At 42.4% G+C, this 17,265-nt stretch overlaps 1 protein-coding gene and 1 long non-coding RNA gene across 4 annotated transcripts; both read right to left on the bottom strand.

Annotated features, from left to right (window-relative positions):
- Window positions 1–897: 897 nt before the first annotated feature.
- Window positions 898–4,985, bottom strand: LOC140976197 (uncharacterized). Of its 3 annotated transcripts, none has more exons than XM_073440145.1 (3): window positions 1,883–1,996; window positions 1,075–1,795; window positions 898–969 (listed from the first exon to the last, which is right to left on the bottom strand). In XM_073440145.1, exons 1-2 carry the CDS (start codon window positions 1,988–1,990, stop codon window positions 1,076–1,078), a joined length of 828 nt encoding a protein of 275 aa, XP_073296246.1. In that variant the 5' UTR covers window positions 1,991–1,996; the 3' UTR covers window positions 898–969; window position 1,075. The 3 variants fall into 3 exon arrangements, with proteins under 3 accessions (XP_073296246.1, XP_073296247.1, XP_073296245.1); XM_073440146.1 differs by lacking the exon at window positions 898–969 and adding an exon at window positions 2,057–4,985 and having other exon boundaries at window positions 981–1,795; window positions 1,883–1,979; XM_073440144.1 differs by lacking the exon at window positions 898–969 and having other exon boundaries at window positions 981–1,795.
- Window positions 4,986–12,529: 7,544 nt separating this feature from the next.
- LOC140977883 (uncharacterized) lies at window positions 12,530–13,205 on the bottom strand. Its single transcript, XR_012175461.1, has 3 exons — window positions 13,180–13,205; window positions 12,963–13,099; window positions 12,530–12,888 (listed from the first exon to the last, which is right to left on the bottom strand). It is a non-coding gene; the product is annotated as an uncharacterized lncRNA (long non-coding RNA).
- Between the last annotated feature and the right edge of the window lie 4,060 nt (window positions 13,206–17,265).

Raw genomic sequence — 17,265 nt, forward strand, 5'->3', positions numbered from 1 at the left:
TTTAACGACGGACAAAACCGTCGCTAGTCAAATTTGCGACGGTTTTAGTGACGGAACTTTAAACCGTCGCGACTGCAATCATATTCCTCCTAGTTTAGCGACGGTTACTAGTTTAGCGACGGTTACTGAGTTATTATTCTTGATCTGTAGGACATTCTCCCAAACATCGAGTACATCTCGAAGAACTGGTGCCACGAATGAGAAAAACTAGGGCGAATGAAATCCTTATCTAACATAGAGGCATTTTACAGAAAATTGTCAATTTATTTTAATTCAATTTTTTTTTTGGGTAAGGAGCTTTCCTATAAAACGCAAAAGCACGCCACGTCGCTAATTGTTTTTTTTTTAAAAAAAAATTTATTTTATAATTTAATAAAAAAATTAGTTTTATAAATAATCTATGAAAAAAAAATTGAAATAAAATTTAGTTTTATTTAGCAACAGCTTAGTTGTGTTGTTGCTATGACGTAAAATATTTTAAAACCATAAATCAGAATGTTTAAATTAATCTTCTCAACTCATCAAATTTGTAAATAATATATGAAAAAACAATTGAAATAAAATTTAGTTTTATTTAGTGTCGGGTTAGTTTTGTTTTTACTATGACGTAAAATTAATTTTATAACTATAAATTAGAATGTTAAGCAATTGAAATAAAAATCTATATACCAAAACTTACAATGAACTCATCTCAATACCACTGTCGCTGGTCTGCAGTAACATGCTTTCATGAATAGCCTTCGTCGCATGTCTGTAACGAAAACTGATGAGCAGTAATGAACCAGATAACCTTATTGTGATCCGGCTGAGTCTGTTATCGAAAGTTTTAAAATTAGCAACGACATTTATCTTAATTTTTTTACCAAAAAATGCGACTGGATAAACAAAAATATAATTTTATAACTTACATGTCATTTGCGACCCATATCGGAGTACGACCATCATGCGGAGGTGATCTATGCTGCTGCTCTTCCATATACGTACAGAATCTATGTATGCAAACAATTCATTAATTATGTGCGCAAAATAAAATATATTTTTTCAAATTACAATTCAATAATAAATAAACTCAACCTTATTCACTTTCGTCGTAGATGTCACGAACATCGTCGCTCGAATACTGAACCTCTTTTGTTTCACTTTCAGTGTTGTTCAAATCAATTTCGTTGTCGTACATAACATTAACATCGACTAGATTTTGAGACGTCAAAAGAAATTGAGTTGAAATGTCACGAGGTCCACTTTCGTTGTTTTGAAATGCATCGTTCGCATCAATTTGATTCTGCTCAGTATATGGCTCAACATCAGTGACATAAGCTCGCCTACGTAGACTACTCACATGCATCCAATTTGATTCAGATCTCTTCGTTGTTGAATAAGTCAAATACACAACTTGCGAGGCTTGCGTAGGAAACACAAATGGTTCGTAGTATCCCAGATTCTTTTTTCGATTGACATCAACAATTTTGTACTTTTTGTGTATGCGTGTGCCCAATCGAGGATGAGTATCAAACCAGCAACACTTGAAAAGTACAACTTGTTTCATTGGTAGACATGGGTATTCAATTTCTAATATTTCTTCAATTTGCCAATAAAACTCAGTCACATTTCCACTATTCATATGACCATTCACTTGAAGCCCCGAGTTGTTTATACCTTTGAACGAAGTGTCATGCACTGTGTGAAAGTTAAATCCATTAATGCAATAACCTCGGTAAGTCTTGACTTTCATCAAAGGACCTCGTGCAACTTGTTTAATAATTGGATTTTCAATTTCAGCATCCGGCAAGGTATCCTACGATAAAAAAGTTTAAAACTATAAATCGCATTATTTAACAGTTTATTGAAATATGTAAATAAAATTATAATTTGTCATTTATACATATTGACGAAACCACTGAAACAAATTGGTTTGGATGTACGCCTCGACTGAAGAGTCATCCATCTCTGGATATTCCATACAGATGTTCTCGTACATGCTGCAATACATTGTATACAATTAAAAATCTCAAATGAGTGTTTATATAATTTAATGAATGAGACATATACATAATACCTGACAAATGACTCTATTTCATTGCAATTGTGCAAAACATATGTTGAAACTGCATGATATTCTTCATTTGTTAGCCATCGCGATTTTGCAGCTCCAATCTTTTTACCACGAGTGCGGAATATTGAAAGAAGTTCTGAGTTATTAGTGTCAACGTATGTGCTTTCATGAGCTTTCCCAGTTTTTCGCCTTCTGATGTCCGTTGAATCACTGAAGTAATGCTGACAGAATATAGCAGCCTCCTTAACCAAGTACGCATTGCGTATGGAACCCTATACTCGTGCCTTGTTATGCACCGTGTTTTTCAATTTACGTAGATATCTTTCAAATGGATACATCCACCTAAATTGTACAGGACCCATGATGCGTGCTTCATATCGTAAGTGTACGCACAAATGCTCCATCGAGTCGAAAAAACTTGGGGGAAAAATCTTTTCTAACTTGCACATTATGATGAGAATTTGTTCAGTTAAACACATCATATCACTTTGTTTCACATTCCGCGCTTTTAAGTCTGCAAAGAATATACTCAACTCGGTAAGAGCCTTCCAAACATCTCTTGGTAACAACTCTTTGAATACTACAGGAATTAGTCGCTGCATGAATACATGACAGTCATGACACTTCATACCAAACATCCGCAACTTGTTCATGTCTATACAACGCGCCATTTTAGAAACATACCCATCAGAGAATCTAACTTCTTTGAGCCATCTAAAAAGCACTTGTCGAGCATGCTTGTCAAGTGTGTAATTTGCTTTCGAATATTTTCCGTCTATTGTAGATGGATGCAACTCGGTTCTAATACCCATCTGAACAAGATCAGCTCGTGATTTGGCATTATTTTTCGTACGCCCTTGTATATTACAAACCATATTAAAGACATTGTCGAAGACGTTTTTCTCAATGTGCATGACATCCAAGTTATGTCTTATAAGGTTCGTACTCTAATATTGAAGCTCCCAAAAAATACTCTGTCTTCTCCAACCACATCTCGTCAAGTTACAAATTTCCTTATTGATTGTGTCAGAGCCAATCTCATACTAAGGTCTAAAACCAAACTCGTCCAACTCATTGAGTAATTCATCCCCAGGTTTAGTGATAGGAGCCGATTGTAACACTTGTCTACCTCTTAGAAACAGTCCTATCACGAAGCAATGGATGATCTTCAGGTAAAAACTTCCGATGATTGTCAAACCATGATTTCTTGCCACTACATGGCAAAGTAAAGGCGTCAGAATCAGACATGCAGTGAGGACATGCTTGTTTTCCGACAGTGCTCCAACCAGACAACATTACGTATGCGGGGAAATCACTAATAGTCCACATCAAAGCAACCCGCATGTTAAAATTTTGTTGGGCATGAATGTCATACGTGGGAAAACCATTACACCACAAGGATTGAAGCTCGGAAATTAACGGCTGAAGGAATACGTCCAGTTTGTCTTTTGGGTTACTCGTTCCAGGTGCAATCACAGACAAGAACATGTATTCGTCTTTCATAAACATCCAAGGTGGTAAATTGTATGGAGTAACAATGATAGGACATGACGAATACTGCTGGCCACTTTCTCCAAATGGTTAAAATCCATCTGTTGATAATCCTAATCTCACATTTCGGATTCTTGATGAAAAAGATGGATGCAAAGCGTCAAAATGACGCCACGCTGCACAATCAGAAGGGTGTGTCATAGTGTCACCATCAAAATGATGATTATTATGCCAACGCATATGTGATGCTGTAGCTTTCGAAGCATACAACCTTTGCAAACATGGAGTGATCGGAAAATAATACATCAACTTGTATGGAATTTCCTTCTTCTCAGGATTTTGAGATCGACTTCTATTACGTTTGTATCGAGGATGTTCATATATCTTACACTCTGTTAAAATATCGTCAACACCCCAGTATATCATACAATTATTCTTGCATGCATCAATCTTTTCAACCGGAAGCCCTAGATCTTTGATAATTTTCTTGGTCGCGTAAAAACTCTCATGGACGTAGTTATCAGACGGACATAACTCTGACATGAGTTGACACATGTCATTGTAATCGTGCTCGAACATATTTGTGTTCATGTTTCATCTTCAGTAACCGAGCGAGCACAGACAACACAGAATGACCGTGTGGATTTCCATCCCAAATTTCTTTCTCGGCTGATTTAATGCATTCATACAATGATTTAATATAGATGTTTGAACTTTCAGGAACTTCGGGAACAATATTTATTGTAGGATTTTCTTCACCAAAATTCTCATTCTCATTTTCAGGGTTCTCTTCAAAGTTAACATTTTCTTATATAGTATCAAAAAAATCCGGAAATGTAGTTTGAGCAATTGGTGGTGCAACACGAAACGAAGATGACAAAGGAGCTTCCATATTAAAATTAGGATAGAACGGATGAATGTATTCCTCTCCGTGAAAATACCAATTGTAGTAATCTGGTACAAATCCATAACGATCGAGATGTACCTTGACGGTATCTTCATCTAAATATATTTTGTTCTGACATTTTTTTCGATTGCAAGGACAACGGATATTTTCATTTAATAAACACTCAAGATGACTAAGTGCAAATGTTACAAACGACTCTACACCAACACAATATTTAGCCACTAGATATCCATTATCCAACCGACGATACATCCAATTTCTATCGTTATCCATTTTATCCTACAAAAAAATAAATAAGATGTATTTTACTTTATCGCCACCATTTACTCATTAATTAAAAAAATTAATATATGTAATAACTTTAATGTTGACAATTTATATAAATTATATTATATAATATTTTAATAACAAATGAAACATTTAATGTATATTATTTAATTTCTACATAATATGTAATAAAAACAAATTAAATTATGTATAAATCTACAAAAACTTACAATATGAACGCAGAAGACGTCGGAGCACTGTGCACGCGCCAAAAATTCAGCTAAAAAACGATCGCGATCTACACTACAAGCTAACAAAATTCATGATTTTAACCAATACTCGGAAATTTACCAAGAATTGAAGCGCAAAAAACATACCCTAAATCGAAACAAAAATCATCCAAGAGTGAAGATTTTTATCGCGCGCAGATGTGAGTGAAGTTGTGTGGAGAAAAATCGGTCGAAAATGCGAAAATTTATAGACAGTATGCGACGATTTTTGAAAAACAGTTGTTATTTAAAAAATTGCGACAGTTTAAATAAAACCGTCGCTAATTAAAGCGACGGTGATTTGCGACGGTTTTAATTTAACCGTTGCTAATTTGCGACGGTTTTCTAAGCCATCGCTAATAGCGACGGTTTTTCAAAAAACGTCGCGAATTTAGCGACGGTTGTTGAAAAACCTTCGCTAACACCTATTTTTTTGTAGTGGAAACCTCTTCAATCTCAAGAGACGAATCGAACGATTCCTGAAGAACATCGACTTCCTCATCATCGCAATCGATTCCATCGTCACGATCCATGAAAAATTAAATTTGTGAAATAGAACTGATACCCATGGATGGGCCCACTACCCCTGGCCCATCCCAAGCCCAAATGGAAGACAAGCCCATCAAGGGCCCAGGTATTTTCCTATAAATATCAGGTTTAAGTGTTCAGTTGATTCATTCATTATATTATTTTTCGGCAGCACCCTTGGCTGCTCCCACCATATATCCTCAGTCTCTGACTTGAGCGTCGGAAGGGCTACGCCAGGACACCCTCCTGGCCCCCTTCAACGGTCTTATTTGTGATTTTGAAGCCTAGGATAATTTTGAAACCCGCGTCTGAACTAGTGACGCTTGCTGGGATCGGACCCTAAATTTCCCGTGTGTATCACTTGGCGCCGTCAATTGGAATTCTGAGTTGGGACGTAGAGATGGTAAGCAAGAGAGGGGGTAGAAGAGCTAACTTAGCATCATCGCGCCCTCAGATGGGACTCGAGCAATCTCATGTTGAGACAAAGCAGGAGCAACCGCATCTTGAGACGAGACAAGAACAACCTCGTCAAGGACAAAAACTGAACAGCCTCGCCACGAGACAAGGGTCGAGCAAACTCGTCCCAATGAGAACGTGGGGAACTTGACCCTGGAGCAGTTGGGACAATTTATCACCCGGACAGTGGATGAGGCCATGAAAATGAATCAAGAGTCTGTGTTTGTAGAGGAACAGGCCGCCCGTCAGGAGCGTGAGGAAAATGTTGAAGTGCACTAGAGCGGGGTTGAAGAGACGCAACCCCTCCAAAGTGGGGAGATTAGTGAGATGGGGGAGATGTGGAAGGAGATACGGAGGTTGAGGGAGCAGGTAGGAAGCAGGGCGCCGGTACCCAAGAGATGAAGCCCTTTTTCACTAGCCATCTTGGAAGTAGGGCTTCCTCCAAATTTCCGACAGTCAAACGTTGGAGAATATGACGGACATACAGACCCCGAAGAACACTTGGGGAGATTTGAGAATGCGGCTCTGGTGCATCAATATTCGGATGGAGTCAGGTGCAGGGTGGTTCTCGGCACGTTGGTGAGGTCAGCCCAACAATGGTTTAATACCCTGCAGCCCAACTCCATACAGTCTTTCGAAGATTTTGCTACAGCTTTCTTGCACCGATTTGCCAGCAGCAAGAGGCACCAGAAAAATTATTTGAGCATGTTCGTGATGAAACAACAAGAGGCTGAAACTTTACGGGAGTTTGTCCAGCGCTTCAACAGTGCAGCGTTGAAAATACCAGCAGCTACCCCCGACATCATGATAAGAATGTTATCAAGTAACATAATAAGCAAAAAAAAAAAACGAAAAACATGAAAAGGGAGAGTATCTACCAGCATTTTCCTTAAGCTTAATTTTCGCGGGACTTAACCCGGCATGGCACATAAGATCTTCAGACAGGAGTTGGGGAATGCTAAAACATCGGTCCCCTAGCACCCTCATTATACGCAGATATTCCTTATCTTTCTTGTACCCCTTGGAAAGCTTAGGCTTGGTGAAATTAGGGTACCAATCTGTGGAACAAGTCAAATCCTTGGGAGGCTGAATGAAGAAGAAGTATTTTTTTCAATCCTTCACATGACTGGGAGCCCCGTCAAAAATTTTATGACTAGACCGAGAGCTCACGTAGAAAGGTCCCTCTTTTGATCTGGACAGAACTAAGAAGTAGGAGAAAGTGGTGCAATTCAAAGGGAGGTCTAGGGCCCGAAATAACACAGCAAAACAGCTTATCAAACGGAAAGCATTGGGCGTGAGTAAACCTAAATGCACCTGATAGTACTTGCTCAATTCCTGGAAGAAATCGCACAAGGGGAAGCGAAGACCTGCATCAAAATGATGCTGAAAGAAGGTATAACAACCCTTAGGGGCTAGATAGGGCCGGTCCTCTGGGCTAGGAATGATGATCTGGTGGGAGGATGGAATATGCCACAAAGTCCTAAGTTTTGACTCGCTACCAGGAGGGATGTGGGATGACAAGTGATCATACCATAAGTTATCTGCTTCAGATATGTTCACTTGTTCGGTCACGTGACGAACTTCCTTACCAGGACGACTGTGGGTGGTGGCTTTCTCCTCATGGGAATCAGGGATAAATTCAAGGTCAACTAGGGAAATCCTAGACTCGCTAGACCCGCTGGACCTCTCGGAACCACCCGAAGAACTAGACTCGGAATCGGAAGAAGACATAAGTGTTATGGATAATCAAACAAGAAAAGGAGGCAACTGACCCGGATTAGCAGAGGAAAAATACCCAAGAAGTAAGATCACGAAAGCGAGCGCTCGGCGTCGGGCGAGCGTGGAGGGCCGCTCGGGCGAGCAGGCGATGGGCGAGCTGGGGGCGCTCGGCGAGCGTGGCACTTGGCGAGGGCGAGGCGTGCTCGTGCGGGGCGAGGGCTCGCCGGGCGAGCACTTGGCGAGGCGGTGGGCTCGACTGGGGCGATGCGAGCGGGAGAGGGCGAGCGTGGCACTCGCTTGGGCGAGGAGAAGTGGCGTCAGACGAGCGTGGAGGGGCGCTCGGGCGAGCAGGCGCTGGGCGAGCTGGGGGCGCTGGGCGAGCGTGGTGCTCGGCAAGGGCGAGGCGCGCTCGTGCGAGGAGAGGGCGTGCCTGGCGAGCACTTGGCGAGGCGGTGGGCTCGGCTGGGGCGAGGCGAGCTGGAGAGGGCGAGCGTGGCACTCGCTTGGGCGAGGAGAAGCGGCGTCAAGCGAGCGTGGAGGAGCGCTGGGCGAGCTGGGGGCGCTGGGCGAACGTGGCGCTTGGCGAGGGCGAGGCGCGCTCGTGCGGGGCGAGGGCGCGCCGGTCGAGCACTTGGTGAAGCGGTGGCCTCGGCTGGGGCGAGGCGTGCGTGAAAGGGCTAGCGTGCGGTGGGCGGCGTGTGCACGCGGCTGGGCGAGCAGGCGTGAGTGCAAGGGCTAGCGTGCGGTGGGCGGCGTGTGCGCGCGACAGGGCGAGTGCTCGGCTGGGCGAGCAGGCGCGCACGGCGAGGTCTCGACGTGGGCGTGTAGGCGAGGTCTCGAGTGTGTGCTCGGCGTGGGCGTACAGGCGAGGTCTCGAGTGTGTGCTCGGCTGGGCGAGCAGGCGCGCGTGACGAGGGCTTGCGGCAAGGCTTTGTGGAGGGGCGCGAGGGCTGTCGGGTGGGGGCGAGGGCGAGGCTTCGGTACTGTAGGCTGGCAGGCGAGGGCGTAGGACGCGCGGGCGGCTGAGCAAAAGAGGTGCGCGCTCGGGCGAGGCGTGGGCAGGGTGATGGAGCAAGCGCATTGAGCGTAGGCGGGAGAGAGCTGGTGAGTAAATTGCAGAGGAAATTCTTTGTGGGAGAAGTGAGAATGGAGTGAGGAGGGAACCTATATTTATAGAGAGAGCCCATACCAAATCTTACCAATCAGGAGGAGATTGCGATTTGATTTGATATCTTTCCGTTTGCAGCAGGATTGCGACTTGATTTGTTTTCAAATTTTTGGAGACTGACAGATGACGGAAATAAAATGCACAACTCGTACTCGGTAACCCGAGAACAGCGCAACTAATCGAACTTCGAACCTGCGATTCAGTTCGACTCGGGAGAGGGAGACTGGTGATATCCCATGGATGGGCCTACTACCCCTGCCTCATCCCAAGCCCAAATGGAAGACAATCCCATCAAGGGCCCAGATATTCTCCTATAAATATCATGTTTGAGTGTTCAGTTGATTCATTCATTATATTATTTTTCGGCAGCATCCTTAGCTGCTCCCACCATATATCATAAGTCTCTGACTTGAGCGTCGGAGGGGCTACGCTAGGACACCCTCCTGGCCCCCTTCTAACGGTCTTATTTGTGATTTTTTTGCCCAGGGTAATTTTGAAACCCGCCTATGAACTAGTGACGCTTGCTGGGATCGGACCCTAAATTTTCCGTGAGTATCAAGAATTAAATTTAAAATTTTCTAATAAGTTTTTTTACACAAATATAATTTTTCATTTTAAAAAAGTGTTCGGGTGATTAAATGGTTAAACTAATAATAATTTGAAGACTCGAGAAGTTTGATCGCATGTATTATAAAAAACCGTGCAGAAGTATATGCCAAGCTACATATGACTGTGCAGAAGTAATGCCAAGCTACATATGGGAACAGTTCAATAAGAATAAAAAATATTGTGTGGAACAGCAGAGAAGTAAGCCATCGATCACCTCTGTCTTCTACTTTTTGCCATCGATCACCTCTGTCTTCTACTTTTTGCTTCAACTGTTACTCCAAGATTTTTTTTGTGACTTCAATGTGAAATTGTTTAAGCTCGACATATTCCGTCGTCTTCTCCAGCATGGTTCTGGCCAAATCGTCCCTCTCCTCCTCCTTCGCCGCCCTAGCCTTTTCATTCATGATGTCTTTCAAGCCAGATCTGATAGAAATACTCGAATCAACCAAAACCACTGCACCAATAGTGACATCCCAATATTTTTTCTTGTCATTAGGGAATGATTTACGGAGAAGCCATAATAGCTTCAGTGCCTGAAGAATGCTCATTTTCTTTATTTTTTAAAACATCTGATCGGTTCTGTATATATAGATACATTTACCTGTTTTTCTGTTACACGCACGAATATCTCACCTTGTCAGATGGCGGGAAGTTCAGAGCCAATATGTAAAATATAAAATGTTCTTTTTTAACCTTCCGAAGATTCCACACACTCGGGTTCGTTCAAGGAGGTATTTATTCTTGATTACAAGTTAATTTGAATGTATTTGCTTCAGTTTCCTGACAATTTAAGTGGCACCTCGCCCAGTTCCAGTTATAAACTTTGATACTCACGGAGAATTTATGGTCCGATTCCAGCAAGTGTCACTAGTCCAGACGCAGGTTTCGAAATTGTCCTGAGCCTGAAATCACGAATAAAACCATTAGAAGGGGGCCAGGAGAGTATCCTGACGTAGCCCCTCCGACGCTCAAGTCAGAGACTGAGGATATAAGGGGGAACATCTAAGGGTGTTGCTGAAAAAGTAATATAGTGAATGCATTATCATACGCTCAAACCTGGTATTTATAAGAGAATACCTGGGCCCTTGATTGGCCCTGTCTTCTATTTGGGCTAGGGATGGGCCAGGGGTAGTGGGCCCATCCATGGGATATCACCAGTCTGCCCCTCCCGAGTCGAACTGAATCGTAGGTTTGAAGTTCGATTTATTGTGTTGTCCTCGGTTTACAAGGCGTGAATTATGCAGTTTTCCTCTGCTGCTCACTGCCTCGACTCGTTGCCCCGTCTTGCCTATCTCATCCTCACCCCTTCGCAGCCACACCCGCCTCTCTACTTCGTACGCCCCTCCTTCTCCCTCGCCATTGCACTCCCTCGCCCACTCCACAGCCACGCCCTCGCCCTTGCATTCTCGACCCTCCTCGCCAGCAGCCGCTCCTCGCACAACCTCGCCAGCAGCCTTCGCCCTTCGCACAGCCTCCTCGCCACACGCCCGCACCACAGCCCTCGCCTCTCTCCTCGCCGCTCCATATCCACTCCTAGCCCTCGCCTTGCGCTGCCAACCTCATCTTCCCTCACCCACGTCAAAGCCTCACCCTCGCCCGCAGCAACCCGCCGCCTCTTCATCTCGCCCTCGCTCCATGCCAGCGCCTTGCCCCATCTCACCTAGACAATGCCTCGCCCACTGCTGTACATCGCCTCGCCCACCTCTGCTTTGCCCCGTCGTCCTTCGCGAGCCCTCGTCCACACACAGCGCCACCTCGCCCTGTTGTGCCCTCTCCTCTCGCCCTAGCACGGCCAGTCTCGCCTCACAGCCGATCTCCTCACCTCTCGCCACATAGTCTCGCCAGCCCTCGCCCCGCGAGCGCTCGCCCCCTGCCAGCCTCGCCCTCGCCTTAGCCTTGCGTACGCTTGCCCCTTGCCAGCCTCGCCCACAAGCCCTCATCCTCGCCCTGCGTGTGCTCGCCCCCTGCCAGCCTCGCCCACAAGCCCTCATCCTTGCCGTGCATGTGCACGCCCCCTACCAGCCTCGCCCTGGCCCTCTCGAAAGCCCTCGCCCCTTGCTAATCACCACATTCACCCAGCACACCCTCGCACGCCCTGGCACTCGCCCTTCGCCCGTAGCCCTTGGTTTCTGAAGAGCTTTCAGGGGCGTCGCCCCCAAGCCCCCATCTCGCCTAGACAGTGCCTCGCCCACCTCTTCTTTGCCCCGTCGTCCTTCGCGAGCCCTCGCCCACACACAGCACCCCCTTGCCCTGCTGTTCCCTCTCCTCTCGCCCTAGCACCGCCAGTCTCGCCTCGCAGTTGATCTTCTCACCTCTCGCCACATAGTCTCGCCAGCCCTCGCCCCCTGCCAGCCTCGCCTTCGCCTTAGCCATGAGCACGATCGTCCCTTGCCAGCCTCGCCCACAAGCTCTCATCCTCGCCCTGCGTGTGCTCGCCCCCTGCCAGCGACAATTTTTCTATAACCGAATATTGCGACGGTCTTGTATTTTACCGTCGCACATGGCGACGGCCGACTGACTTAAATATAAACGTCGCCAAAGGCAACGGTCAAAAAACCCGTCGCACAAAATGGTGACGGTTTTGTTCGAACAGTCGCAATATTAGCGACGGTTTTATTATATACAAATTGCATATACTTACAGATAAGAATTGTTTTAAAAACACATATGTGATCGTTAGTATTTCTGGCTTATATAATCGTGATCGTTAGTATTTGTGGCTTATATAATCGTGATCGTTAGTATTTCTGGCTTATATAATCTTTGATCGAATTGTTTTTAAAAAAACATATGTGATCGTTAGTATTATTTGTGGCTTATATAATCGTGATCGTTAGTATTTCTGGCTTATATAATCTTTGATCGAATTGTTTTAAAAAAACATATGTGATCGTTAGTATTTCTGGCTTATATAATCTTTGATCTGAAATTTGAATGGATCCATATATATATATTTGTAGAGCCAATTTACATGTTGCACTAATTGTCATTAAGTTGTCAAAAGAACCTAGCTAGAAACAAAACAACACAAAATAAAATCATCTCATCAATGACAATTTGTGGGTAAAAATCATCTCATCAGATAAAAAATATCACACCTCATCTGGGAAAGCAATAATAAATTCCAATGGTTGTTGTTCTAAGCTTTCACGTTAACTTGTGGGCTTTAAGATATCTGAATCGGCGACTGCTCTGATCTCATGTGATCTCAAATTGTTCAAATGAGCAACGGGTGTTCCAGGAGCAATTGGAGTTCGTTCGCGAGACACCGGTGTGAGAGGAGATCTTTCATCCTGAATCTGTTCTTGAATCCCAATTATACTGCCGGAGTTGACATAATCTTCGCTCACTACATCAGCAATTGGTCCTGTGTAGGTGTCATAATCTTTGTTATGAATAGGACCATGATCTGTTGGGATACCTGTCCAAAAAGTACATTTAAGAAAGCATTAAATCAGGGTTTGCAGGAGATATCAAATGACGAGGTGACCTCACTGTGGATCAAAGGATCTAAGAAATATAGAGGGATATGGCACAATTTATTAGCTCTCCAAGCACGCAAAAGAGTGTGGGGGACTTTTCTTCTTTTATGTACTATGTCATTTGGATCATCTATCCAGCTCTTCAAGACCCTATAATACAAAAATATAAATTCAGCAATGTTAGTGGCACTGAAATCTCAAAAGTCAAAACTAAAGAAGATATCACAGACTTGCTAGGCAATGTAGTGGTGAGGTCTGATACCCCTGTAAGAGCCCGGGTCATGGATGACCCGGGATATCAGATGGATTCCCAAATCAGGGTCAATCTGCAGGATGGATTCTTCTGAAGCCGGGCAGGTGCAAGTCCGGGCTCTACTCCCCGGGCAACCAGATGCCCGGGCTCTTATATAATCCCCCGGTAGGTATTCTAACCGGGCCACCTCGATATGAGCACCGCACTCGAGTACACTAGCAGAATAGGATGTGGGCGACCGTCCTATCTCTGACAATAATCCAAGTGGTTGACAAAGTCAGACAGGCGGGATGTGACTAGTGTATGATTTGACATGTCAGAATATAGCCGCCCTACTATAATTAGTAGGTAGCACGCAGAACGAGGTCATCATCACATCTCCTACTATAAATATCAGGTTCATTCTACATTAAACACAGGTGCACACACCTATTCATACCAGCAGCAATATTTTCTCTAAAGAGCTTCCTCTTTTACACCTGCTGACTTAAGCATCGGAGTGGCCACGCCGGACACCCCTCCGGCGCCCATTCACGAGTTCATCTCCTTGTGTGCAGGTTACAGCTGGAGCCATATTACAGAGATATATCTTCATCACAGATATACTCTCCCTTGCTCTTATTTCCTTCATTATCTTGATAGCAGATCCGTTGGAGCTCCTTACCCAGCTCGTCCATTTCACCCGGATCGCATCAACAACCTTATTTTTTGCAAAGGAGATATTGAGTAAACATCAATTAATCATGTTTGGCTTACCGAATAATATGAGGTCCAGGCTTTTGTTTGGAAGGTATTCATAGACAAGGTATCCATTAGTATATGTGAAGCAATAACCAAGAAACCGAACCAAAGTTGGATGATGGGCTTGTCCTATAATGTCTATCTCATTGCTTATTTCTTGATTTTGAGTGTCTCTGTTAGAAACAGATGTTTTATGGTGATTTCTCGGCCATCTATTAAGGTACCATAATACCTCAGGGAAACAGAGGAAATTAGTTGATAAAACCCTTTGCGTATTTGCAAGTGCGAAGGGTAATGCAGAAAAATATACTCCTTAAATACTTATCCTCCTTGGCCAATCTTGTGGGAGTCATTGAAGTTTTTCTGTAGCTTTTTTCTAATGTTGAATACTTGAATTGCAAGATTCTGTTGATGGCATTTGATACCACCTGCATGCCTTTAGAGCACAGGATTCTTTGAGAATTTTACAGGCTAAATTTGTTTGACATTGTTATAGCTTAAAAATAACGAAGAGATATATTGCCAGCAAAAAAATCAAACATAAAATGCTGCATATATACCATTTTATTGTTTCCCGTGTAGTGTGACTCGTTTCTTATAGACAGTTGTAGACAAAAGTGTCCTAGGAGATTTGCTGTGAGGCATATCCCAACCGAGCCGATAATTGCTGAAAGAAAGAAAACAGCTTCTGCGTATAAAATTTGATGCATTAGTGCCTTTGATGTCATAAATGGAAACCGGAGCAATATCTAAACTGAGCATAACCGACCTTTACTTGAGGACGATTCTGGCTCATTGACAAACTCAGAATCCGAGTAACGTAAGTAGCAACCGACGCGCAGAACTCGTGCTTCAATCTAGGGCAACCATTTTTAGATTCCTATGCTAGGACTTGTGAGGCATTCAGTGCGTGAACTTTGACTCACAGTTGTCCAGCAATTTGCCATTCCGTATGCCGATATTAAGTCATCAGATGTTTTTTGCACTTGTGCATAACCTCGGTTTTCCGGTGCCTTCTGCACTAACTTATCCATCATTCTTGTCACAAGATTCTTGAAAGTCCGACCACTGCTGTCCTTGGCATCGCTACATCTCGTCACTAGGGATGATATGCAAGGAAAATTGGAAATTAATCATAATTAGATCATGAAAGAAAAGGAAAACAACAGGAACTGGAAGCAAAACTAGGCCATTTGAACTATTTGACATCATCCATGCAGAGACATGACAGAATATGGTAACGTTCAGCTTCACAATTCCTTTTCGAAAATGCGACAACAATAAAGGGTAATCTTGAAATCACCTCAGAACCATGTTTTGATAACGATTCATGAAAAAAGCTATAGTTTTCAACCCTCATGAAGCATAGAAGCAGCCATCACAGAAAATACGGGGGCAGTTATGAGGAAGGCAGCCCGGAATCTGCTTATTGATGGACGTAAAGCAATATTCGCATTCTTCTCTCGACAAATCCTCCATGCATTGAGCCAAAACAAACACGCGATCAGGCTGCAAAAGCCCGCTTGTCCACTGGAAAATTTGATTTCCATGATTCCATCTGGATTGATGCAATGGCCTCGGTATAGTTCTCGTTGAATTGCCAAACGTTTTTTGCTCTGTTTTCCCCGCATTGATCGAAAACGAGCTGAAGTCGAGGACTAACATTGTTGCATGCTTCAAATAATAGACAATCGACAAAATAAAGATGATCGACATTTTAAATATCTCTGTCTCATTTCATTATTTTTGGTGATAAAAAAACTTCCATTACTTCTGCTTTAATTATCTCTTTTATATAAGTTTGTTATAAAGCAAGTCCAAATTTTATATAATAAAAATATTTTTTTACTCTTTATATAATGTGATTCAATTCATAGAATAACATTTTGTTCGAAAAAATATAAAAACATGATAAAAATTAAAATAATGATTTATCAAATTAAATACAAAATTGAACAACAATACAAATTAAAAAAGAAAAGAAACAGATCCATGCATCCTCAAAAGAAAAGAAAGAGATCCTTGCATCCTCGAAAGTTGGGTATTTCACACCAGTGTTAAGGAACACCGCACACACTTTTTCCCCCTTTCACAAACTTTTCATTTTAGATTTTCATTCATTTAGAACAATACGCGCAAAACAATTTATATAACTTAGTTACAAAATAATAAATAAAAATAATTGAAACCAGTAAAAATGTTGTGAAACTCGTTATCGTAATCATGATCATTATTAATCGGTAAACAATGGAAAAATGAGTTAAAAAATTTTGTTTTGACCTATAAAATTTTCTGTGTGACCTACCCGTAAATAGCACAAACCAGAAAATCAAATATTCAAAATAAAGATATATGTCATCAATAAACACAACAACATAAACAAGTACCGACGAGACACGATCATGACATATAAAAATCAAAAATATTATAGTTGAAAAGGCTCGAAAATAACACAATACAACCCTCAAAATATATACCTAAAATATTTGAGAGACGCGAATACTATGCAGTGCCTAAATACAATTGAATCCACTCTCAAGAAGCTCTGGTACTTCCTGACGTTTCATCTCGAGCACATGAGGTCGAACCACTTGTATCACTTGTCATGTTCAATCACAAAATACACGACAACCCCTTCTCAGGAGTCAGAAACTACAACATATGACATAAAAATGCAATGATGTCATGCGTGAATATGTGCAATGTATCAAGATATTAGTAGTCAAATGATCAATATCAACAATAATACATGATATGCTCGAGCTGGTCCACGACTCAACGGATTGTGTCTGGGATATGTCCAGCCTCGAAGGCAGCAACTACCTAAGTCGGACAGAATCGAGGTAACAAAAATCTTCATCACACAATATCATATCGTATATATATACGAATCTCAAACGACATATAACTAGATCTCAATAAGAGACGTGATCAATATGATATGTTTAATGGTATTGATGTGTCTAACTAAAATAAAAATGTGTGTTGACAAAAGAAATATTTTATTTTATTTTGTACATCAATTACCAACTGATAATATGCGACTCAACGTATAATACCACAAAAATCAACAAATAGCAAATAAATCATGCATATGACCATGAGATACATTATGTCAGACATCGCGAAAATAACTGATCTCTATCTACCTCAACTAATTTATCAATAATTGAAGTCTTCACGAAAACTATGTAAATGCTAACTCAGACTAACCATCTAAATATTAATTTAAATGATTTTATTATTATATAAAAATTCCACAACCATTTAAATTCACTAAAAGTCTAATTTCATTGATTAGGTTGGTATCTTATCTAATGAT

The sequence above is a fragment of the Primulina huaijiensis genome, chromosome 5, assembly GCF_012295235.1.
Source record: "Primulina huaijiensis isolate GDHJ02 chromosome 5, ASM1229523v2, whole genome shotgun sequence".
Classification (NCBI taxonomy): Eukaryota; Viridiplantae; Streptophyta; class Magnoliopsida; order Lamiales; family Gesneriaceae; genus Primulina; species Primulina huaijiensis.